Below are 25,526 nucleotides of genomic sequence, written 5' to 3' on the forward strand. Positions count from 1 at the left end.
TTTAAAATTGTAAAATACAACTTGACCCCCCAGTCTCCACAAATATTATATATATTTAATTGTATTACATTTATTACTGCTAAATTTTGCCGTGTATGTGTCTGCTGCATTATGACTGGAATTCCCCCAGTACAGGCTTTCCAATTAAGTTTAAAAAAATAGTGGTGTTAAAGGAACTTCAAATGAACTCGAAATTAATGCACTAATTTTGACACCCCTATTCCAAATACAATAACCCTAACAGAAAAGATCTTCAACTTTCTGTGGAGTTTATAAACAGGCCCACAAAAACTGCATTAGAAATTACAGTAATTAAAAAAGTCCTGCATGTGTTGTCTAAAACAGAAACAAAAAGGCCAGAAACAGAAAAGAGGAAGAGGCGGTTGATTGTGGTTAATCAATAACAGAAGTCAAGCGTCTCTCCCCTCAGCGACAGGCCTGTCGTCAGACGTGTGCGCGTGTTTGTCTGCGTGCGTCTTTTGTGTGGTGATACCACAGGAATCGTAACAGGACGCGAAACCCTTTCACAAAAACCTCCAGCGGAGTTCCCCCGCGCCGTCGTCGCCGCCGCCATGGCCAAAGCCAAGAGCGGACCCCTGGCCCGGAGGCCCGACAACTCGGCCTTCAAGCAGCAGCGTCTGCCCGCCTGGTCGCCCATGTTGACGGCTAGCACCGTCCTGCCTTTCTTCTACTTCATGGCTGTCATATGCTTGCTGCTGGGAATTTGGCTTCTGCTTACCGTCCAGAGCGTACAGGAAATCCGGGTGAGTCTGCTTTTTTTTCCTGCGGAAGGCGGTAAGAAAAATGCTCTTCTGAGCATCGAGGAAGGAAGGAAGAGGTCAAAGTTTATGTTGTGAACAAGTGTGTTTTCAATTCATAAATCTTTGCTGTCATTTTAGGTGGACTACACAGACAATGGAGACTGCGCGCTTTGTCACGACGTGCGTAAGAATGCGAGCAACGCGGCATTGAGCTGCACTTGCAAACTGCACTTTCACGTGGACAGAGCTTTGAAGGTGAGGCGTATTCCAGCTCGCCTTCTTTATCTCATCTGTTGTACTTTGCCGATGTATTCACTTCTGTAAAACATTAACTAGAATGGCCACCAAGAGACAGATACGATCCCTTGCTAATTGTGTGTGAAAGGGACCAAACTCTTATCGGGAATAGCGAAATGAAAATGCCCCTCTGCCCGCAAATACAGCAAGTTATTTGCTGAAAATGTCAACTATTTGCTGTTTACTTTGGCGCCAACTGGTGGAATTTTGTTTTCATCCTCGTTGGAAATTGAATGCACTTTGTGTACCATCAAAGAGTGAACCTAAGCACATTTCTGCTTCTTTCCCGTATCTTCTAATAGCTCACGTTGTCTACATTGTTGATACAATTAGCCCTAACATGGCTTTATTATCTGTAAATACCCAAAGGTGAGTTGATTGACTAAACAGTGCGTGGTCCTGGGGCCGGGCGGCCTGTTAACTCATTCACTGCCAATGACGTCAAAAATTCAATATTAATACTATTTCTATTAGTTTCACATTGTTTCTACTTTTGTTAACAAGAGTATGAAAACCTAGAATTTTTTTTATTGTACATTTAGAACAGATATCAAATGTGCGATTAATCGTGAGTTAACTAGTGAAGTAATGCAATGAATTACAATTTTAAAAAAAAATCGTCTGACACCCCTAATTTTTCATAATCTTTTCTTTTTTTTAATTAGTGGCATCAGGCGTTTGAACATTTTAATTGTAATTAATCACAAATTTTATATCTGTTCTAAACGTACAATACATTTTTGCTAGGTTTTCATTCTCTTGTTAACAAAAGGGGAAAAAAATTTAAACAAATAGAATTTTTGACGTCTATAGCCGTCAATGGCAGTGAATGAGTTAATAGCAAATCTGTGTATAACTGATGCACATTATATATATTTTTTAAACCTAAAAGTTATTTAAAAAAAAATCTAAGATTGTTTTCCACAAAAAATAGGGTTGCGAAGAAATATTGGGAAAAATATCTGAATAGGTAAATCCGCAAGTGGTGCTAGGTTTATATATAAATAAATATAGATTTTCCACATGTGATGTCCATCCATCCATCCATTTTCTTAATCGCTTATTCCTCACAAGGGTCACGGGTTGCTGGAGCCTATCCCAGCTGGCTTCAGGCAGTAGGCGGGGCACACCCTGGACTGGTTTCCGGCCAATCCAGGACATGTGATGTCATACACATTTAAACTAGTATGCTAGCTAATACTATTGACGAGCCACATGCGAAAGTGGTTTGATGGTGTTTGATAATGTAACTACCGAATGCAGTCATGTAACTTAACTTACAACCCCGGGCTCCTCCTGGACATATCATGCCTTTCTGGCAGTTAAGGCGGTATCCTTCAATATGCTTCCGAGTTCCGATGTAGACAGACAAGGCTATGGCACCATCTTGTGGAATCTTAGAGCAATTTAGAAAGGACAAAAATCACGTATAGGTGAGTCAAATGATAGTGTAGATAATTGCACTGTGACTACGCAATACTCGATGGGGAAGAAGGAAGTGTCTATTTGAGGGAGGGAGGCATTGATGATGCACCGTTTATTAGAGGGGTGGCTGTTATTTAAGCTTATATGATCTTATGTAAGGTGATGTGATTCGTAACATTTTGTTCTGGGGGCGGGGAGGCGACACACTAAAAATTAATCTGAGATACTGTTTACATACCTCAGTAGGTACTTCAGTTTTGGTTAGCAAAATACTTCAAATAGACTCAGGAAGAGGAGATGAATTGCATGGGATTGAGCAGAGAAGCTTGCTGATTCCATTATGCCAATGTATTTATTTATTTGATTCCATTTTTTAAAACTTCAAAGTTGGGTCTTCTTCTGTCTCAGGGCAACGTCTTCTTCTACTACGGCCTCCAAAACTTCCACCAGAACCTGCGCAGATACATGGACTCCAGAGACGACGCGCAGATGGTCGGCAGGAAAACCAACTTAAAGGTGCTTTTCGCATGACGTTTGCTTTTTAAAATACAAGTCTACTGAATGTGAAGTGAATGAAGTTATCTTTATTGCACTGGCGCAGAAACCCAGTTCGTACTGCAAGCCATTCGCCACCAATGACAAAGGACTGCCTATCGCTCCCTGTGGCGCGGTGGCCAACAGCATCTTTAATGGTAAACACACACCATGTGGAATGACCAGTGTGCTTTGAGGAATTATTCACGGTTTGTTGGAACTCACTCGAATGTTCTGAACTCCAAATAGACTTGGGGGAGAGATGTGCCTGTGCGTGAATGTGGCTAGCTACGTCTTGCTGTTTTGCTTTTGAGAGCAAACTAGTTGAACAATAGTGAGAGGAAGCTTCTCAAGTCAATATTTTTTTTGTTGCAAAAATATGTTTTTAAATATTTTTATTTCAATATCATTATCCGGATGTACGGAAGAAAGAACTGGTTTCCTTTATTATACTGTAGTTGGTGACCTTACTGTCTTTCGTTACGCTCGGTGTAATTTAAAAAATAAAAAATAAAATAAAAGAAGGGAAAACTGCTACTAAACTGACAAACTGTTTTTATTTCAGTACAGTACTACTGTAGGGACGTACAGAAGAACAAAGTGGTGTGGGAATTGTTTACTTTATTACTCAATAGTTAGTAACTTTTTTATCTTTCATTATAATCCATGTTTAAAAATACAACTAAAACTAAAACTGTTTTTTATTTCTGAACTAAGAACGAAGTGGTCTGGGAATTGTAGTTTACTTTTACTTACTTTATTTCACAATCTTTAGTGACCTTTTTTTTTTCATCTTTCAATATACTCCATATTAGGAAGGGGCGAAAACTAAAACTAATACTAAATCAAATAAAAATGTACCTGGAAAAAAAAGTAATAGTAATATCTTGGTGAAGCAATATTTGACTCACTACCCCAATGTTGTTATTTTACTTCCTGTTTCAAGTATGCTACATGTTAAATAATGTTTGGTGAAGCAGCATGTGGCACATTGCCCAAAGGTTGATACTACGCCTTTTGTTTTGATCAGCTGACACCAATAATAATAATAATAATAATAATAGTAATAATAAAAAAATATACTACTACTAATAATAATAATAATTATATATGAATTTTAAAAAACAATAATTAAAAATTATTATTATTTATGATCATTATGTGGCTAATGTTTTGATTAGTGACATCCTTACTTCCTCACAGATACCTTCAAGTTCCAATATCTTGGTTCTGGTAGTTCTGATCACCCCGTGCCTCTATTACGCAGCGGCATCAGCTGGTACACGGACAAAAACATCAAGTACCGCAACCCTCAGTCCGGCAGCCTGAGCTTGGCTGAAGTCTTCCAAGGTATCTTCTCCTTTTTTTTCTTTCTTTTTTTTTCATTCATGTTGTGTAATTTCCCATGACGGCAGCTCCCACGTGTGTGAACCCGACAGGCACGGCGCCGCCTCCCTACTGGCACGATCCCGTGTATAACCTAGACACGCACGACCCCGTCAACAACGGCTTCATCAACGAGGCGCTCATCGTGTGGATGCGGGAGGCGGCCTTCCCTAACTTCAAGAAGCTCTACGGCGTTTTGCTGCGAACAGACAAACCTTTCCAAAGCGGCCTCCCGAAAGGGAACTACAGCGTGGAGATAACCTACAGTATCTTTCTTAAACAAGACGTATTAGCCATTTTTTTCCTTGCACTTTTATACAGTTTCCAGGTCTCCTGATAGCGTGTCCTGATCAGAGACAGGTGTTCAGAAATTAGCAAGACTATTTGTATAGCATCTTTCGTCCATATGAACCTTTGACCTTTCGGGTCTCAATCACTTGAATATTTTTTATTTTTATTTTTTTGCCTTGACTCTCAACCCTTCCCTCCAGACTACCCCGTGCAGTACTTCCGTGGCAGGAAGCAGGTGGTCCTGACCACGCTGAACTGGTTCGGCGGTCCCAACCAGTTCCTGCCTATCGCGTACTTAATCACCAGCAGTCTGATCCTGTTGGCGGCCGTCGGCCTCACCGTCGTCTGGTGGAAGTTTGGGAAGGACGGGAAGAACATGGACCAGTGAGGAATACGTAAGTAGCAGGGACAATGTAACAACAACAAAATATGATCCAAATATTGGTTGATACAAACCTAATGGTATGTTAACTTGAGTAATTTCATATCAAATTGTGTACATATTTATTACTCATCATTTTGTACTAATGTGTCAAATGTATTTTGAAATGCTGCAACGTAAAATGTGAATATGTTAGTTCCAGATTGTATGCAGCTTTAGATTATGATTGTAAATTTATAAAATACATTTTAAGTTGTCATTCAGGAAACGACCACATTTCAAAGCTGCCAATGGCAATTAAAAAAATAACATTGTTTTCTTTTCCTCTGTTTGATTTCAATTGGCCTTATTCGCTAATAAATTTGTGAACATTTTCTTAATCTGCACAAAAGTTAAGCGTACTTTAAATCACATTGAATTCAGGACTTTTTTTTATTTTGCCATACTAGAATACAGCGTAATTGCACATCCTTTACAGTAGATGGCCTTGGTACTGATTTATTTCAGGAAAATTAATACACTTCAATTTTTTTCTGTACAGTTATTTATTGTAATGTGAACTAATGTTACATGCGGTATATCTAGTCACGACACGCTTTTGTTGTTGTTCATATATATATATATATATATATATATATATATATATATAATTTTCTTGAAATCTACTTGGGTGGTGGCCAGTTTACTTGGGTGGCCCGCCCAAGTATTAACATGGTGTGGGAAACACTGTTTACAATGTTTTGCAGAGGTGAACTTACAACAATTTCATAGAAAAAAAATAACTATTTATTGTCGCGGCTTGAGAAGACGTGGAATATTTTCTTCTTCATAGGGATGGCATAACAGTGTGGTTAAGTGGTTGTGAATAAGTTTTAAGTTGCCAAAGATGCCACCAAAACTTTTATAAATTGATCTTTATCCTGTTTTCAAAAGGTTGGTATCATTACATTGTTCGCTTTGCACAGAAACTGACCTATAATTATTTTTTATTTTAAAAGGTGATTTTGCGATTTTCAAAAAAAATTAAATATTGTCTTAAATGTTAAAACTGTCTTGGGGAAAAATCATCTCATCTTGATCATCCCTATTTGTCCCCATTTTATGTCTCTAATTTGATTGTAATTTTTTTTTTTTTAAAGCTTGCTACACTGTGACAAGAACATCCTGCCAGATCTAGTTATGGTAACGGATGTGACCCGAGTATGTCTATCGTTCCTGTGCACGTGCACAAGTCTGCCGCACAGAGCACCCTTATGCTTGTCGTTTTCTTGGGTGGATTATTTAACTGGTCAGCAAAAAAAAAAAAATTTAAAGAGTGAAAAACAAGCTGTTAAATCAAGGGGAAACATGTAATGCAGGTGTCCAACATGAACAGTTGCACTTTATTATTTTGCAGTCACAAAAATATTCATATTTGCATAGGGATTTATGGTTGTTTTTGGTGGTCATGAATTCCCAGTTTCTACTACTACTATGACTACTTTTTAGCCACTGCATCTTGGGGAAATATTTGTTTTGTTGTAAAGCTGATCATTATTACTGCTTATGCATGGTCTGAGAAGATTCTTAGATTTGTTCAGACAGCTTGTCAGAAACAAGACATTGTGATAAATTGAAAGAAAAATAAAAGGTACCAGAAAATAAGGTTAGGCAAATAAAATAAACAAATTAAAATTGAAAATAAAAAATTAATAAGGACCATAGAAATATATTTTTATAAATAAAGGTAAAGAAGAGTTGGAAAAAATAAAATGAGGGACCGAGACTCCATTTAGAAAAAAAGGCACAAGGAAAAATTTCCTTAAACATAAAAATTAAAATTCAAAAATGAGGGGTCAGGAAAAAAATTAAAATCTAATTATAAATGTGAATAACATTTAAAGGGAGTATTAAGCGCTTAAAAAAATATATATTGGGAAAAAAATTATTAAAATATAAAAATATATAGGGTTGGCAAATTAATTTAAGAGACATTTAAAATGTGTTCTAAATTTCAGAGGGAACACGGAAAAAAATTGAACATGGTAAAACTCTTAATTCCCATGACCAGACATTAAACTGGTCTGCTGATAACCAATGCCCAAAACAGAGTAACATCATACCTCTCCTTAAAATTTTCTTTATTTCTCACATTAAGACTTTAAAATGTTCATTCTGCTGAGTTGCGACACACAAACACAAAAATAGGCAACATTTGGTCTGCGCAAGCAAATGTGGGTTGGGCAGCGAGTGGGCTTTCTCATCAGCAGGATTCAAAAATAAATATCAGTTAAAAAAAAAATCACTTGGGAATTCGAAGAGGTTTGCAACGACGGAATCACACGAGCAGTAACACAAGTTCAAGTCACGCTTCCAAAGACAACATGTACCGTGGACTACAACTAGGGAGGAATTCTTTGTTTTCCATCACCATCTTTGTAACAGAAAAAAAAAAAATCACAGTTTCACAAAAGCAAGAATCACAGATTTTGAAAAACAGTAGTCGGCGCGCTCGTCTCGTGAGCTCCGTGTGGCGCGCAAACAAAAACATTCATTTCTGCGCTTTCAGTGATCCGACTGGAATGGCGCCAACGCAAGCGGATCCAACCATGATACAGACATCTCCGGGCGAAAGATCAACCAATCACGCGCCCCCTTCAACTCTGTTGCCGCCACATTGGGGAACTTGGTAGGTCGAGTCGTGTCCCGTGGCGGTTTTAGGCGTGTCGTACGCCAACTGGCCGCCGTCTGTCCGTGTCGGCAGGAAAGTGGCGGGCGCCGCCCCCGACGGGTGGCAGCCCATGTCCACCACGATGGGCGTGGCGTATTCGGCTCCCGAGGCGGGCAGGGGCTCGGCGTACGCGTGGTAGACGTCGGGTGAGATGGGGGCGTCGTACAGGTCGGGGTCGCTGTAGCCCGGGTCGGGACCCTCGTCGGGTTTAAAGGTGGACCGGGCGCCCAATGTTGTCACGCCGCTCACCAGGGGCTGCGCGTATTCTGGACAGATGCAATTCAATGGAAATATGTTACAAAACAATTTACACAGAGATAGAAATGTGATAAATATTTGTTTTTTTTTTATTAAAATAAAATTTGAATATGCATGTTTTTATTGGACAACCATATTTAAAAGAGGTTGGGGAAGGGAGAAATCAACTTCTTTAGTTGCCCTGCACTTATCTGATAAAAATGTTGAATACTGCCACCTGCTGGTGTGTTTTACACACAACAACAGTTGAGCAGCCAGAACACCTCAAATGCTGTTCAGACTTGTCACAGTTTTAGCAAGAGCCTTTTAATGTTGAAATTATTTTTGTAAGCAAGTACATGTATCTTCACAAAAATACATTTTGGTTCAAGTTGAAGTCAACAATTACTTATGTAGACATTTATTATAAACTGAATTTTAGATGAGTATTGAAAGTAAACTTTTTTTTAAAGTGAGTAGTTTTTATTTGTTTTTGTTTAATTTGTGTATAATAGCTAATTGTGTACACTACAGTTTACGCGTCATGAGCAATTTCCAGTGATTTTATTTTGCAGTAATGAAAATGGTTGACGTAAATGTGTCAAAGTACATATTTATGTCAAAAAAATATCAAGCACACATACCTGTACATGAAAATTCTACACAAGTACAGCAACAAATAATTTGTACTCACTCACGCAAGACTGCTTTGAAGCCACAGAATGCAACAAAATGCAGCAGTTTGGCAGATATTCAACAACTTCAAAAAACAAACTTGGAACTAAACATAAAACCAAGAAAATTACACAATGTGCATTTCAAGCACATGTATTTAAAACACATCGCACAGCTTTAGCCTATGAATGTCCGCTAGCTTAATGCTAATACACAATGTCAGGCGGGCTAACGAATAGCCTCGATAGTGGCGGTGATCTAACTAGGGTCTGACTAATTATATACAGTAGTATATTATCTATTAATTGTCATATTTGGGTTTTTTTCCCCTTACACATTAGAACATAAGACAAAAATAGCATTCAAATACTTCGATTTTTCTTTTTAAATTGGCTGATTTTTGCCGATTTTGCTCTCTGTACTGTTCTGTTAAAGAAATATGACAAAACTATGTAAAACAATTACATTTTCTTTTATCATTATTGTTCTAAGGGTTGAGGGACCAAAATATAAGTTTTTTTTTTTTTTTTGAATCGGTCGATAAAATCCATATTGGTCAGGCCTTGTAATCTTTTAAGCAACAGATATTTATTTTATAACACTGAAGCAACACATGGACAACAATAACAATATTCTCATTCATATAGTCTTTATCTGAGTTAGTTGTGAAACTGTTCTTTTTATGTCTGTATTATACTGCACCCTGGTGGCCAAGGCACACACACCAGAAGGAGCGCAATGTAGGGCTGGAACAGATCAATTGCATTTCCATTCATTTCAATGGGGAAAGATGATTTGATATTTGGAGTTCATTCGTTTGTGACCTATTGTGATGCTTTCAATCTGATGGTCAGTACGGCAAACAGCAGCGCGACAATTGGTACCTGCGGGTTCGGCGTGCAGTCTCGTAACGGCGCCCCTCGCCGCGAGCCGGCCCACCTCGCTGCTGCTGTAGCGCACCGAGTCCTCCGCCTCCACCATTTTGGACGGCAGCAGCTGCTTCATACTCTTCCACCAGTCTGCAAGGACAACGCGGCTAATTCTAAATTGGGAAGTTGCCGGAAAAAAGGATAGACGGTAAAAAGAAGGATGATGACGCACCAGTGCGATTCCAGTGAGGAAGATCATACGTTCCTTCGGAGTTCTTCTTCCTATAAACGGAGATGCCGAGTCATAAAAACAAGGATTTTGGTGGGGGTCAAGTCATGATGAGCGGATACTGACCGACTCCTCCAGTGCCAAGCACAAACCACCAGTAAGATGAGTGCCGTTAACACCATGACCAAGACGGGCACCAGGACGGCAGCCAGCGCCACCTCTGAGTAATAAAAATAAAACAATTGACTTCAAATGAAGTGTTTTTAAAAATATATATATATATTTATTGTTATAAACGCACCTTTGCCAGTGAGAGGCGGCACGGTGGTGTTTCTGATGTCCGGAGGGGGCGTGGTCTTGCCGAACGTTCGCGGGCGTTTCGGTGGTGCCGGGCGAGGGGTGAAGCGGCCAGGCGGGAACATCCTCGGCTCCATACCCTTCCTCGCTGTGGAGAACAGCGCAGCTTAAGCTACTATTAGACATGGTGCTACGGATCCATTTTTTTAGGGAAAACCTGATCTAGCGGCAGAAGACATGACGTTTGAGAGACGGTTTTGTTTCCAGCGCCACCATTATACTACCCAGGGTTCCTTAAAACTAATTTAATGCCCATGTCATAGTGCATTTACATGTGCACAAATATAAGCATATGTGACCGGCGAAAGAGTCCTTGTGCCCCAAAAAAAAAAACTAAATAAAATCGAAATTGAGATATTCATAATTCCCTTTAAAATGATACGTAGATGTACCTATCTTTCAAATGTCCATAGCAACCAGTACCTTAGGAAAAATATATTTACCTGAAATTTTCAGGAACTGTTAAAATATCAGAGGAAAGTAAATTCCAATCGCAGGCAAGGCCGTCGTCCGAGATTTGAACCCTTTCAATGTTTTGGAAGTTTGACCTCTCAACAGATGAAATCAGCCTCAACTTTGAAGATCACGTTCATCGTACAATTCAGCTTCCGAGGCATCAGCCAAAGTTGAATTATTTCATTGCGCTGGCGCATGTGGTAACTTTTCATTCATTCGGCGTGACTGAAGCCTGTCAATGTGCTCACTGTGCTCCGCTGGGGGGCGTCGCGGCTGCTGACATGGTTTAGTGTGCGAATGTAGTCGTTTGAATTAAAAGTAGAAATCGATTCATTAGGAACAGAAATTGAAGATGATCTCTGTCTGTTTGGATTACAATTGGCTGGCATCCTGACTGACGACGACATACTTCTGCTCCGAGGTAGGATGACTGTTCTGTTCACTTTCGGAATGAATGTTGTATTTCAACTTTTTTTTGGTTGCTATGTCCACCCATTATCAGAACTGCTTTTCCTCACAACATTTATATAAACTATTTGTGAATGACGCTTGAGGCAAAGAAATGCGGGTTGTTTTTTTTATTAAACAAATGGCCAAGACACGACGCCCTAGCTAGCAGCTAGGCTAAAAACACTTCCCCTAGTCACGATGAATACTTGCATAGTGTTTAATAATTGCTTATTTTCATACACTTCTATGAAATTTTTTACCTTTGTGCTGCTGGGAAAAGAAAATAGAAACCTAAAGGAGGCTATTTTTGGATACATCTCAAAAATTGACATACTTGACCTCCTGCTCTATTTTCCTCAATTACACCACAAAAACGGGCCACATATACTGTATCATTAATCAGAAATGATTCACATTATGTCTGTTCCAAATGTATAATAAAATCTTCTTCATACTCTTGTTAATTAACGTAAAAATTGACTAATAGGAGTACTAAATACAAAAGTGGTTGTATTTAGTTCATTGATACAGTAATTTTATAGTAATTCATGAAGTTAGTTAAACATTGAGCCATAGGTTTGTGTTGAGGGCATTTTCTTCCTCTAGGTGGCATTAGTGTTTCATGTTGGATGTTGGTGATAGGAACAGTAAATTTTTCTTTTCAAATTCAGAGCAATTGGTATTTGCAAGATGAGCATTTTTTTGTTCATTGTAAATGACAACTTGTCACCAGTCCCCACAAATCCAGTATACCGTATACATTTGTATCTCATTTATTATTATGTTAAAGTGCTTATTTGCGGTGTAAAATAAAGCCTCTCAACATCATATTTAATGCTCCATGATTTCATTTAAGGCCTTAATTCTAGCAAATCCCATGACTTTTATTGCTTTTTAATGACCCGCAGAAACCCTGACACTGCAAAAAAAACTGATCTTGTGTCTGCCTGATACATTGTGAACAAAACCTGACACAGATGATAATTTGCAGATGTGTCAAACTGCCGCCAACTACTGCCGAGGAGGACTTAACGGTACACGATGTCAGATTTTTTTTTACCTTTAATATTGGTGGCTGGTAGCGGAAGCCTCCACGATTACCCGATGCCTAAAAATAAGGCTGTTACCAGTACTCGCCCATCCCTAATCATATCCCATATAATTCAAGGTAAACAGTGAATCTGCTTATTAGCCATTTGGCCTTCACAAATTCACCCATTTCTGGAGTCTATAGGCAATTACTAACCTTTTTGGGTGGGCATTCATGACTTCATTTTCGCCATTCGCGTCGGGACTTGGTCATGAGCACTAATCCAAACCGTACCAATTGGTGAAAACATACCAAACTCTATCGCAGCAACCAAAATGAACAGCTTCGTTCAGAGTCGTTTTGCGCACATGGGACACTAAGATGGCGTTAAAAACAAAACAAAAAACTGCCACCCGTTAAGCATTGCGCTCTCACCTGCCACTTGGCACCCGAGCAGCTCCACCTTGATAGCGATCCTCTGTTGCCACCAGGTTGGATTGATCCTCACGTAGCGCGCCTCGATGGGGGGGATGAAATTATTCCTCACCTCGTCCAGGTAGTTGATGTTGCTTTGGAAAATCTGAAATCGCAACAAAACAGCGACGTTCGCAAAACAGGCCACTTAGTCACTATCCATTTATTATTAAAGCCGCGCTCATCCCAGCACTCGACTCAAACCACTCATTTCCTGAGATAAACCCTGAATCAATACCCGTTGCTATGGCAACACAGTCAAGTGTGCGACCCCCCCCCCTCCCTCAGCCATCAGAGAGTCTTTTTTCTCTCTCTGCCAATTTGCCCGACATGGATGCCAGTGACGTTATTGATAAACTGATTAGCTGCTTGCGTTACCATGTCTTGTGTGGAGTTGGCCTCCTTGTAGCAGAGCCAGCGCTGGCCATCGTGACTGTAGAGGACGCGGTACGCCGCCACGTAGTACGGGTACTCCCTCAGCGTAGAGCCCGTGCTGGTGATGCCTTCATGGAACAAAATGAAACGTTTCACTAGAAGTAAAGAGAAGAAAGTGGCGCACCACCATCGCTTCCCTGCACGGTCACTCTCGGAGTGTACGCTATACTTGTCGTGTCGCTGGAACAATTTTATTGAGCAACTAAAGACGATAGCTAGCGTAACACCTCGGCGTTATTTCTGGTTCGTGAGCAGGAAAGCTGCGTCACTACAATGTGCATCTGTATAAAACTTGACAATGGAGTCGCTATAACACATTTTAGCAGTAATATAACAATGCATATCGTTGGCGTTGGGCTGAAACGTCATAATTTGGTCAATTCCATATTGTTTCAAAAATCGATGCTATTAGTCAGTCCACACACGTTGGCGTTGTTTTTACAAATTATTGACCAATCTGAAGGGTTGAAAATGGCTCACTTTGCTGATGGTTGAACTAAAATAATTAATGATATATTTGTGGGGCTGGGGGTCAAGTTGTAGTTTACAATTTTCAAAATGTCCACAAGTTACTTCATGTTCAAAACTAACAAACTTAACTCATTTGCTTCCAAAAACGTAAAAATATGTTCTATTTAAAATGTTTTAAGTGTCCCAAAGACATATTTATATATTTTTTATGGGGCATTTTATGCTAGAGCATACAGAAGGTTTTGATGCAGCCTCACAACTGCAGAGAACAGTTGAAGAAATGGTAGTTATTACAAAAACGGCCAGCAGGTGGCAGCAGAGCAAAAGGTCAGCCAGGGCCATGTTGAAAAAAAAGATCATTTACCTACAGTTCTAAACAGATTTGTAAATAATGATGAAACTTAGCTATATTCGAATGCTAATTGCTGCAAAACGGAAACAGATAGAAATATACTTTTTTCCCGATGAAAAAAAAGAGACTAATCTTTCTTCTGGTAGGTTCCATGTTTATAAAGCAATAAAACACAATATTCTGTGGGCCTTGCAAAATCAGTCAAAATCCAGTAAAACAGCTGGGAGCGAAGGGGTTTGCTTCAGTGAAAATGGCTGGGACTGAATGAGTTAATATAAAAATATATATATTTTGCTGTCACCAATGTCTAAAATTAAACGCTAATGACATCTAGTGGCAGAAATACAACCACAATACAAATGAGTGTCTCACACTCCTTTTTACAGTACATCTTTTTTTTTTACTTCAAATAACTTTATGAATCACCATGAAATTAATGTATCAATGAATTAAAAGATAACATTTTCCATTATTATGATTATTAACACGAGTATGAAAAACCTGGGGGAAAATTTTATTGCACTTTTACAACAGATATAGCATGCCATTAATCACGAGTTAATTATTTAAAGCTGACATAAATTACAATTAAAAATTTCAATCGACTGACATCCCCAGTTGAAAAAAAATTATGTGATGTTGCGCTGAAGTGAATCAATCAAATCCACGACAGGATTTATGATACAACAGCTAAGTGGTGTGCCTAATATTTTGGTTGCCTGGTCAGTACCTGTGATCCTCTTCTGTCGTTTCAGGTCCACCTGAAGCCATTGGTGTTGGTCACTCTGAGAGGGCGCCCAGGGCAGGCCCGCCTTTTTTAGCCGAGCCCCTGATGGTGCCCACACGCTGAGCTGGCCCGCCATGTCATTCCACTCCCACACGGACGAGGCGGAGATCTGAATATCCGCTACGCCGCCGGACTCTAACCCCAGCGTTCCATAGCAGCCTTAAAAAAAAAAGTAAAAAAAAAAAAAAAGGTCAACCAAATGCTTTTGGTGTTATCCTTTTTACACGGTAACCATGTGACATCTACCATTTGTCCTGAAGGTGAAAAGACTGTTTGACAGGGTTCCTCTGTGGGGCAATAAAAAGCCAATTAGGGCGGGGTGAGGCGGTGACAAAATAATGCATTAGTCAATGTGTGGTTCTTTCTTCCTTACCCAGTGGACGTGACGTTGTTAGCCAATGTGCCCTTGTAGTGCGGGATACCTTTACTGCTCACCACATGGATAATTCCCCCCACGGCGTTGGACACCACGCCAGCGTGGACGGCGGCCAAACACAGGGGAGACGACTAGACAGGTGGCAAAAATGAAAACATTTAAAAATCAATGAAGAATGTTGTCATTCACATTTCAGTGTTTCCCAAATAAAAAAAAATCAAGTATCAGTTGTAAAAACCTAAACTTTACTTCATTTGGGACTGGGAACTGTTTAAGGTGTTGCTGTTTTGGTTAGCAAAATAATTCAAATGGGGGTCAACATTTAACGCTAAAATGTCTGTGTGGACAATATCGCTGTAGCTGCACTTACTACCAATTTTTTCCAACTGGAAAAAAGTGAGGCATTTATTTTCCTTTAGTGGATGAAGTAACCAGCAAATAATTGGGGAATAAATAAATAAAAGTGACAAAATGATAACAAAATATATTTTGAATTGCATATAATACAGTATACAGGGATGTGATTTGACCAAAGTGAAATTATCTGAAAATTTAGCCGGGGGTCTGGGGGCCGCGGGCACTCAGCTAGGTCCAGAGCTCATGGGTTTTCCGTGTTTTTAAGTACTTTCAATACACTCAGATGACAAAGAAATAGACAAAACAACAGCATAAATTTTCAATGTATATTGAACTATCACATATAAAATTGCAGTTTTAGTCAACTCAAAATCAGTCACATTCAAAAACATTGGACTGCCTTTGCTTTTAAAAACTATCACTGAGAATATCATCATATATATTTACCATGCAATAAATCATTTAATCAATCATTCTTAATTTAATACATAATGCATAACAAAAACATAAAATACCTCATGCAGCAAGCTCTGGTAAAAACACAATCATGCATTCGTCGAATGCATGATTGACTAAGATCATCTCTGTAACTGCATACATCAAGACAGTCAACATATTGAAAGCTGAAAAGTGCAAACATGCAGCATTCATTTGAGTTTGTGTCAATGATTAACCATGTTAAATATTTATGGCCATTTTTATTACGTTATAATATTTTAGAAAATTTGATTTCGATTAATTTGAAACGTTTACCACCGACCTCAAAATTCACGACTGTCAGCAACTGGTACAGGTTCACGTCTCTCTATTACCGCTTCCGATTGTGATGTCAATAAGGGATGGAGGCCGTAAAGTTATGGAGTTTTCGTTTGGGCACCGAAACTTCCAGCGATGGAATAATTTGTCGTTCTTGACTGGAGTTCTTTCACGTGTTTTTTGCTCTTTGCGTGACTTTCAAGAGCTTTGAAACCTCTCCCACCATCGTCAACGGTATCACGGCACCAAATGCAAAGCGCTTTCCCGGCACGATCGATCTTCCGAATGAAGTCACTGAACAAATTCGTCACAGTCTTCTTTCCAACATTTGTCGATATATCCTTCTCTAACCAGTCCCATCGAAACTTGTTCTTTACGATCTTGTCAATTTCCTTAACTCGTGGAGCATCTTTGCGTTCGATCACGGACATCTTTCTTTAAACACCCGGCAAAAACGTCTGAGAAATGAACAATGGCATACTCCTATGCCTTTATAACAAGCGCGTTTATTGGTCAACAAACAATGGTATACGCCTATGCCTTTATAACAAGCGCGTTTATTGGTCAACACGGAGACTTCAGCCAATCGCAAGATCAGTTTCATTTCAGTTACGGAAACACTAAAATGGAACGCTGTCGAGAGACGAAATCGGATTTTTTACCACTTAAAAAATTGTAACATTTTATTTTTGGAGATAAAAAAAGCGGAATTCCGCGAATTAGCGGAAAAATCACATCCCTGAGTATGTCAAATAAACTAAAACTATACAAAATGGAAATAAAATACTCTTGACAGAAGGTAAAGCAATACCTCTGACAGTGGCAATAATAAAAACTGAACATTAGGTGTGACTTCACATTACATGTGTGCATGTTTTCAAGCGTGGGATACAGAGTGCACGCATATCGCTCACACGACAGCAAATGGGAAGCCCGTGAGTCGCTGCGATGTCACCTCTATTTGGCGAGAATGCCGGACTGGCTCAGGTAGTAGTGAATCACCCCGCCGGCTGCATTCCATTTTAAACGTGCTACCCTAAACTCAAAAGAGACTTCCCGGGAACAGCTGTGATTTCTTTTTTAGGGCCCACTAGAGGAATTTGGCACTAACGAGTCGTGGGGCGATCCTGCGGAGTGACGAGCGTGTTTGCAACATGTATTTATTCACGTGCGCGCCGCGGGCAATCAACACTTGCCCAATGACTGCTTCAAATTTCCCATAATACGCAAACACACACTCCACTTCCGAGCAAACCACTTGCGTTATGTTTCCGCCAAGCCCCGGCTGTTATATAAACAGTGTGACATCTTAGCAACACGACACGATCGCGTGGTACTGATTCATGTTATAATTCAAAGATTCCTTCCAATAATCAACTGTATCACACAATTCCTAAAAAAAAAAAAAAAATCGTGCATAAGCTTTAGCAACTATGGCAACTCATTAGCACGTTTTTGAATCTGTGTGTTTTTTTTAACTCATTCACTGCGATTGACGGTTATAGACGTCAAATATAAAATCTAGGTTTTCATACTCTTGTTAAGAAAAGTGGGAAAAATGTTAAACTAATAGAAATAGTTCAAATTAATTTTTGACGTCAATAGCCGTCAATGGCAGTGAATGAGTTAAAGAACAAACAAAAAAACGGCATCATCCTGAATTAATCTAACTGTATTGCTTGAAAGTGAACTGGAGAGCTGCGCCCTGCCGCCAACGCAGTGTCCATGTGTCAGGCCTCCAAAGTCATCATAATAACATGATGGGGTGCGCACGCATGCATACAACGCACACACATACTCTATATGACATGCAGACAAAGTGAGGTGTTGTCCAGCATGTCAGCCGCATTGAGTCACCCTCCGAGAACACGTTGCAGCTGCACTGGATTAGGAGCTCTTTTCTTCTGGGCCAAACTATTATCTCACCTCCGTTTCACCCCTGTGACCCGGGCCCTCCTCTGTTCCTGAGGGGCGCCCCACTCCCTCAAAAGCCCAGCCCACCACTACCACCACGTAGCCCAGCCCACCACTACCACCACGTAGCCCTCCCCTCCTTCGAATCATGCGGTGATGACATCATCGTGCCCCCGCAGAGTCAGATACCAAAAAGAAGAGAGCAAAAAACAACGAGGCTCAATGAAGGGCAAAACCTTGGATGGCAACGGATCCCTCGTACCTCAAGCCGTCACTGCCTGCACTAGCCCATATTTGTATTGTAGCTTAGTTTTGCTATGATATGCTCATTGTATTTCTCTAGTTGACATTTTTCAGCATTTAGATGCAATTGCAAAACTACGACAACTTTTAGTCAACTTTCTAGTCCTATGTTCATTTAATTCTATTTGGCATTTTGTCAAACTGACATTTCTCAGCATTCAACAATAGCTTAATAAAGTTATTTTGATATTATATAATTCATAACAGGTACATTTAACATTTGTGAGTCAATTTGCATTGGTAATTGTGACGGTTACCAGCCCAACCTGACAGAGACGACAAAAGCACCAATGTGTCCTGACCAGCCAGGTGTCAGGTGCCGTTTTAAAGCGCCGACTGAAACAAATCAAATCAGCCGCCGCTTATTTCGTTAGCGTTCCGTCTAACTAGATAGCGGGCCCAATTCAAATTGCTCAGTGCGATCTAAACAGACCGAAAGCTAATTAGCGTGGGAACGACAGCCGCTGAGGTGACACGACTGCAGTCACGTTTGAACACATTTGAACAAGTCTCCAAAATTAATTGAGAACACATTTTTACTACGCCCCCTCACGTGGGTCTTCTTTTAGCCCTGATTAACTCATTTGCACCCAAAAACGTATAAATATGTTCTATATTAAATGTTTTAAGTGTCCCAAAGATGTATTTATATGTTTTTTTTATGCTAGTGTACAGAAGGCTTTGATGCGGCCTCTGAGCTGCAGAGAACGTGTGAAGCAACGGTAGCGATTACAAAAAACGGCCAGCAGGTGGCAGCGAGTATAAGAGATCAACCAGGGCCATGTTGCAAACAAGCTCATTTACTCACAATTCTAAACCGATTCGTGAATAATGATAAAACTGAGCTATATTCTAATGCTAATTGCTACTAAATGGAAACAGATAGAAATATTATTTTTTTTCACGATGAAAGAAGAGACTTATATTTCTTTTGGTAGGTTCCATGTTTTTATAGCAATAGAACACAATATTCTGTGGGCCTCGCAAAATCAATCAAAATCCAGTAAAACAGCCGGGAGCGAAGGGGATTGCTTCCGTGAAAATGGCTGTGAGTTAATTTTCGCAAGACTAAATTTCAACAATAGTTCCAACAGTCCTAGGTCCTTGTGCAAATGTGCTCCATTGATGGCCACAGTGACACTATTGTAAGATTTCGATTTCCCAACTTTACTATAGAGAAAATGGTTTTGCTCACCTCTCTGTATCCATTCGGTATCGTTCCAGAAACCTCCTCGGTTGACGTCAAGCATCCCGCTGGACAGTATTTGCTTGGGAAGAGAGAGAATAACAATGAAAGTTGGACAAAAATCAACAAACAAATGTCTCCAGTATGCAAACATTGAGGATTTTACCTGAACTCCGCATCGGGGAAATCACTTCCTTTGTGCAAGCAGGTGATGATATCTAAAGTCAATAATGTCAGAACACGTTAATGTGAACAATTATATTGTCTAAGCAATTGGCAGCTTTAAGACACAGTTCAGTTCAGCTTCAGAAAACAGGTGAGCTGTGATTGGTCGTTGCCTGAACCCTGAGCAACTGTGATGTCATCTTCAGTCGACAGCAAGTGGCAAAATGGCCGCCCCCTGAGATGGATAAAAAACGCTGGATTGTGCTGCTTAACTCTAACGTTTAGACTAGTGAGGTCACATTTAACATATTACTGTCAAGAAATGTTTAAGTTAGTGTGTCTATATGGGCCCTGTGATTGCCTTGACCACAAATGTGTGAGACATTTATGATAAAAATCTAAACTTCCGAAGTTTCTATGAGGTTTTCTTCTCCATTCAAATTCTGTATTGCTTTTTTTTGGGAGGTTTTTCACACATTTGATTTCACAATCACAATGCAAATTCTTAATGATCAATATTTCATATTCACTCAATTCAATTTCATACAGGTAATTGCTATGCTCGCCACTAAATGTACTTTTAAGACTTATTACACCAGAGAATGCCACTTATGCAGACTTGAAAATGTCACAAATTTTAAATATGTTGCCGTTTTAACGGTAACCCGCTTTGCAATCCAAACTTTGACATTTCCACGAGTCAACGCGACCTTCCGAGAATTCACCAGAAATCTCGTGGCGTAAAAATGATCTGGCACACCAGCCGCTGAGTCAAAGTGACTAACACAACTCCCCCGCCACCGACCACAAATGGTTGCTATGGTGACCTATATTGTTTGACGGTCAGCAGCCACGTGGTTCCCCTTTTAAGTGAGACACATTTGCGGTGACATGCACAACAAAAATGCAAAACAAATTAAAAAAAATATTTGTAAAAGATAATCACCCTGACAAGACCTAATGGACGTCACCACTTCCTCTTCTTGTGGCGTGAAAAAGCAAAGTCACGACTACACCGGCTGAGAAGAAAATGAAACCTAAGGAAAACGTTTTGTACTGCTGGGAAATGAAAATAGAGACGTTAAGGGGGTTATTTTTGGAGAAATCTCAAAATTGCTATTTTTGTCCAAACTATGTATTTTTGCTATCTACGCAAAACTAATCTCCGCGACCTATGCCTGATTTTGTGAAAACACATCACATATAGCAAAAACAAAAGTGCTCAGAGCAGGTTACCCGTGTGGTCTGTGGTGGAATACGACAGGTAGAACCCACGTCCAGTGTGGTGGGTCCCGCTCATGAATTGAACGGTAACCTGGTTGCCGGTGGACTCTATTGGCTTGTTCACCTTCACGTCCAAACCGCAGTACTTCGCTGTGGCACAATAAAAGTAATGTTAGTTAGAAAAATATGTAAAAAAAAAAAAATTCTTAAACAAACTTTAAGACTCACACAGAACTGCATCCAATTATCTTCTCAGTCCTGTAGAGTTGATAGCTGAGAGGCTAATTTTGTTGCTAGCTAAACTGACTTGATTACGACTGGAACACACTGTATACTACACAATAGTGAGTAAATTGTTACGATTATATTGGAGTGAAATGTATTATATGATATTGTCTAATGATAAATATTGGCCGTCTTAATAAGCCAACTGCTTTCACATCTCACTCCTTGTTGACACAAGATAACATACGAAGCTAAGTCTTTTTTGGTGCTACTTTAAAACCTTTCTAGCTTAATGTTAGCACAGTAAAAGTAAATGTGTTTTGTATGTTTGGTTTACTAGGCAGTTATCTATTACTCTATTTATAAACAAACACAATAAGGTGATTTATTTAAGCTGTACCAGTAGCACAAATAGTTGTGTCAAATAATATTTAATTCAATGTAACTTGATAAGCTCTCTCAAACACAGTTCAGTGAACCTAAAAGCATTAATCTATCATTTTTAGCCATTTTGTGAAACTTGTTCCAAAAATAGGAATCATTATCACAGCAAGCAAACCTTGTGAGATTTCAGCATATGGCAAACGACCTCATCAAAGAATTGTTTTTATGGTTTTAGCTTTTGGGGTGTGTTTTCTTCATATTTTTGTGACACTCCAAAAGCCAGTCAATTCCATCGAAAGATTAACTCCATTTCAACTTTTTGCTTATCACATACGTCCGCGCCACCCGCATGCTTACCGATCTCGCTCCTGGCAGGTCCGATGCCGTTGTACAGGCGGAGGTAGTTGACCTGGCAGTCGCTGTCGTCGATGTCCAGCTCGGCGAAGCAGAAGTGGACCCTGTTGCCAGGGGGCACGCTGATCTCCCACTCACACACTGTGTTGTTGGGGTACGGCCCCGGGTAGCCCAGAGACGACAACGTCCCGCTACTGGGGCCCATCACTGTGGGGCCGCAGCCATCACCTGCACGGAAACGAGAACATAACCAACAGGTGGTCTTTTTCTATTGTTGGGGCCAAACCTCAATCTTGGCTTGTTTTGCTTTCTTTCTTTTTTTTTGGGGGGGGGGGGGGCTTTTCCCTACTACTCACAATAACACGACCTCATACATCACAAGAGATCAGTTCAGCGGGTATCAAAAGTATTAGCTCACATAGGTCAGCTCAGCAAGCAACAATATGATTTGACATGGTTTAAGCTTTTTCTTTGGCTTTTTTTTTGCCACACTTCTGCCATTGTAACTGGTGTCACGCGTGAAATATCATCAGACTTCAGTTCAGCAACTTGCTTGTTTCTGCGTCTTTGGCTATTTTGCAACACTTATTTCTACAAGTGAGGTTGTGCATAACCTCATACATTACTAGAGCTGTGTTCGGCAAGCACCAAAGGATTACACAGGCTTTTTGCAATGTTTTCCAAATGATGACCGTCGTCGTATAGGACAAGATTTCACCAAATCTTGTGAGTCTTCCAAAGCTCTGAGCACTGTTTTAACGATTTACGTTGGCAATTTTTTTTTTTACTTGACAATAACTCATTAACGCTACGCGTGTTTATGTTTTACTAACAGTGGTTAACTTACTTGTACACCGTTTTGAACGTTGCTTTGACCCAGGAACAGACTATATCTATCTACTTTATTTCCTATGGGAAATTTTGAGGTCAAAACCTCACAGGATCCACTGTAATCCCTTTTGCAGCTGCGCAACACGTGCTAATCGTAAGCAATACATCAAAAAGTGCAACTTAAGTCAACTTGTGACCTTAAAGATTTTTTTTAAAGGGAGAGCTGAAGTGTGTTTATCTGTTACGCAAGAGCTTCCCGGTGGACATTATCCAGCTGAACAGGACAAAAACAAAAGCCTCTTTCCCTGCTCTGACTCACCGCAATGTTCACCAGCAGCTCATGTTACCTTCCTAATAACTCACCACAACACATCACTTTTAAATCAACTGTCCCCTTGTGCCACCGCAGTCAGCGCAAGGCCATTATAAATCACATTTGATTGAGTTGCATGACGTTTGAGCTGTAATTAGAAATTATAACAAAATTGTCCACGTGTTTACAGTCGTGCCCCCCCATACTTTTACCCCAGCCCTAAACTTTACCCACCTGAGTTTACCCCGTTAAAACTGAACCCAATTCGCTCAAATGTGCCTGAGGTAGCTTCAAACATATTAAATGGAGGGTTCGTGGTTCAAACACACAATAAAAGCATGAGGAACTGGCATGATTGGAGCGAGGGGAAAGGCCACAACATGCCCGACATGTGCTGCTGTCTCGTATTGGCAAAAAAAAAAAAAAAAAAGCAGCCACGCTCCTTCAAAACATGTAGGATTTTAAAAGATCCTTCCTCCGTTTGATATTTTAATCCGAGATGGAAGTACGAATTTGCATCTTAAACTATTGCTTCAACGCTTTGTTTTAAATCGGCGTTTGTGTGAGCCCTCAAACGCTCCACGTGCCCCAAAAAAAAACCCCACATGAATAAAACCGGTTCTCCTGGTTTCAGCGCAACGAATACATGGCGGCGAGCGGCTGCAAACGGTCAAAAAGCAAACGGAATTCCGCGCACGAAAATGGCCATGTTAGGACACAACTCAACTTTTCATTGCATTAGTAATACACTACGTTAGTTTGTGTGTCCCCCCCCCCTTCTCACACCAGTGTTTACACCACTCATTGAGGGCTTTCCGCACCCACCTTTCTGCGCCCCGCAGCCTTCCGCGGTGAGGATGATGACGAGGATCGACAGGACGAGAACCCCGGCCCCTGTCGGCCCCCTGCCCACCATTACCGCTCCTTCCATAGTAGCAGCCTGCAGTCCAAATGCATACTGCTCGCTTCGGGAGCGCCGGCCGCACACCGCTCCGGTCGAAGTGCCCCACGCGAGCCGACGTTCAGGTCCACGCGAGCGGATCCGAGCGCGGCGTGTCCACCGCACCCCCGTGGATGTTATTCTGCCCCGATATGACGATCCAGTGAATCGCGACACTTACTATGGAGGTTAGTTAGTTAGCACACATACACACCGCAGCCAATCTAAAGGGGCTACTTCCTCCATTAAAGCTCCACCCCCTAGAACTCGCTCAACCACATTTGACACCCCCGCAAGTCCAAAGGGCAAATCCACCTTGGATTAATTTGGCTTTAGGGCAAATATTAGGCCTTTGCCTCTTCACTATCTAAAACAATTCACATGTGTTTTGATAGAATGTCTCACTTCTGTGGTCAAAACACAAAAAGGATCAAAAATATTATGGTGGATTTAATATCCACATGTGAAAATCTGGTTGTAGAGCGTTACCATGATGGCCAGAAGTGGAGTTTGGGTGTTGCTGATTGAGCTACTTAGCCAATTATGGGGGGATCATAATCACAATTATTTTCATTTAGATTGAAATTGCGATTAATAAAATGATCATTCGTTGATTTCAAAATTTAGGATTTATTCCACTACTAAAACTCAACTACTCAAAACTATCATGATAGCCTCATGTTCATTCATTGCTGCACGTTCGACACTTTATTCTTGAACTCTATCTAGTACAAAATGTTCATTATTCTTAAGCATAACATTACCTTTAGCTCTTTAACATATGTATTTGATCTTATATTGTTTTTTTTGTGCCATGTCATGTGGAAATGTGACCAAAAAAAGTCCTTAGATAGTTGTACCCTTGAATTTTGAGGAAAATTCCTTGAATCCTTGAAAAGTCAGCTTTAGATCTAATAAACTTAAAAGGGCAACAAGAAATGGAATTAGTAAGAAAGTAAAATAAGAATATGCTATAATAATAATAATAATACCAAATTAACTAATTCACTGCCATTGACGGCTATAAACGTCAAAAATTAATTTGTACTATTTCTATTAGTTTAACATTTTTTTCCACTTGTGTTAACAAGAGCATGACAACCTAGATGTTTTTATTGTACATTTAGAACAGATATAAAATTTGTGATTAGTTATAATTAAAAATTGTAATCGTCTGACGCTCCAAATTTTTAATAATCTTTTTTTTTTAATGAATTTATGGCAGTGAATGAGTTAAAACAAACAAATACCGGTACCAAATATTTTCTTTTGCCTAGGGGAAAATAACAGAAAATAATTAAGAAGCACTGCATTATACCAGAGGTCAAAATATGATGCCTGGGGACACCAGTATTTGTCAGGTGTGGGTGTGTGAAGCCCTTTGAAACCCTTTCAAGATTAAGGGCTACATGAACGTGACCAAGGAACCCCTAATGACTGCATGAATAGCCAGCAGATCCGTTCTAAAAATAGCTCATCATACAGCGGTATCTTTTATTTGTGATTCTTCTCTAAATCACACTTGCAGTAGTGTAATTTAAAAAAAAGTTTAAATGTAAATGTACAGTCATAATTTTAAGAAAAAGAGAA

The 25,526-nt window shown here is 40.0% G+C and overlaps 2 protein-coding genes across 3 annotated transcripts; one reads left to right on the forward strand and one right to left on the reverse strand.

Annotated features, from left to right (window-relative positions):
- The first annotated feature begins 420 nt into the window (after positions 1–420).
- cdc50c (Cdc50 family member C) lies at positions 421–7,752 on the forward strand. 2 transcript variants are annotated; one of them, XM_086091095.1, is made up of 8 exons: positions 421–764; positions 900–1,016; positions 2,892–2,999; positions 3,085–3,175; positions 4,221–4,367; positions 4,457–4,669; positions 4,895–5,089; positions 7,625–7,752. In XM_086091095.1, the coding sequence occupies exons 1-7, from the start codon at positions 573–575 to the stop codon at positions 5,080–5,082; spliced, it is 1,056 nt and encodes a 351-aa protein (XP_085947221.1). In that variant the 5' UTR covers positions 421–572; the 3' UTR covers positions 5,083–5,089; positions 7,625–7,752. The 2 variants fall into 2 exon arrangements, with proteins under 2 accessions (XP_085947221.1, XP_085947220.1); XM_086091094.1 differs by lacking the exon at positions 7,625–7,752 and having other exon boundaries at positions 4,895–5,390.
- dcbld2 (discoidin, CUB and LCCL domain containing 2) lies at positions 7,180–24,174 on the reverse strand. Its single transcript, XM_086091093.1, has 15 exons — positions 23,822–24,174; positions 21,856–22,080; positions 20,902–21,039; positions 19,667–19,718; positions 19,510–19,582; positions 14,982–15,115; positions 14,855–14,895; positions 14,552–14,767; positions 12,942–13,066; positions 12,525–12,669; positions 10,098–10,241; positions 9,923–10,016; positions 9,800–9,849; positions 9,583–9,717; positions 7,180–8,052 (listed from the first exon to the last, which is right to left on the reverse strand). The coding sequence occupies exons 1-15, from the start codon at positions 23,925–23,927 to the stop codon at positions 7,700–7,702; spliced, it is 2,031 nt and encodes a 676-aa protein (XP_085947219.1). The 5' UTR covers positions 23,928–24,174; the 3' UTR covers positions 7,180–7,699.
- Positions 24,175–25,526: the final 1,352 nt, after the last annotated feature.

Source organism: Leptonotus elevatus, chromosome 12 (genome assembly GCF_054856555.1).
Source record: "Leptonotus elevatus isolate MCC_2025b chromosome 12, RoL_Lele_1.0, whole genome shotgun sequence".
NCBI lineage: Eukaryota > Metazoa > Chordata > Actinopteri > Syngnathiformes > Syngnathidae > Leptonotus > Leptonotus elevatus.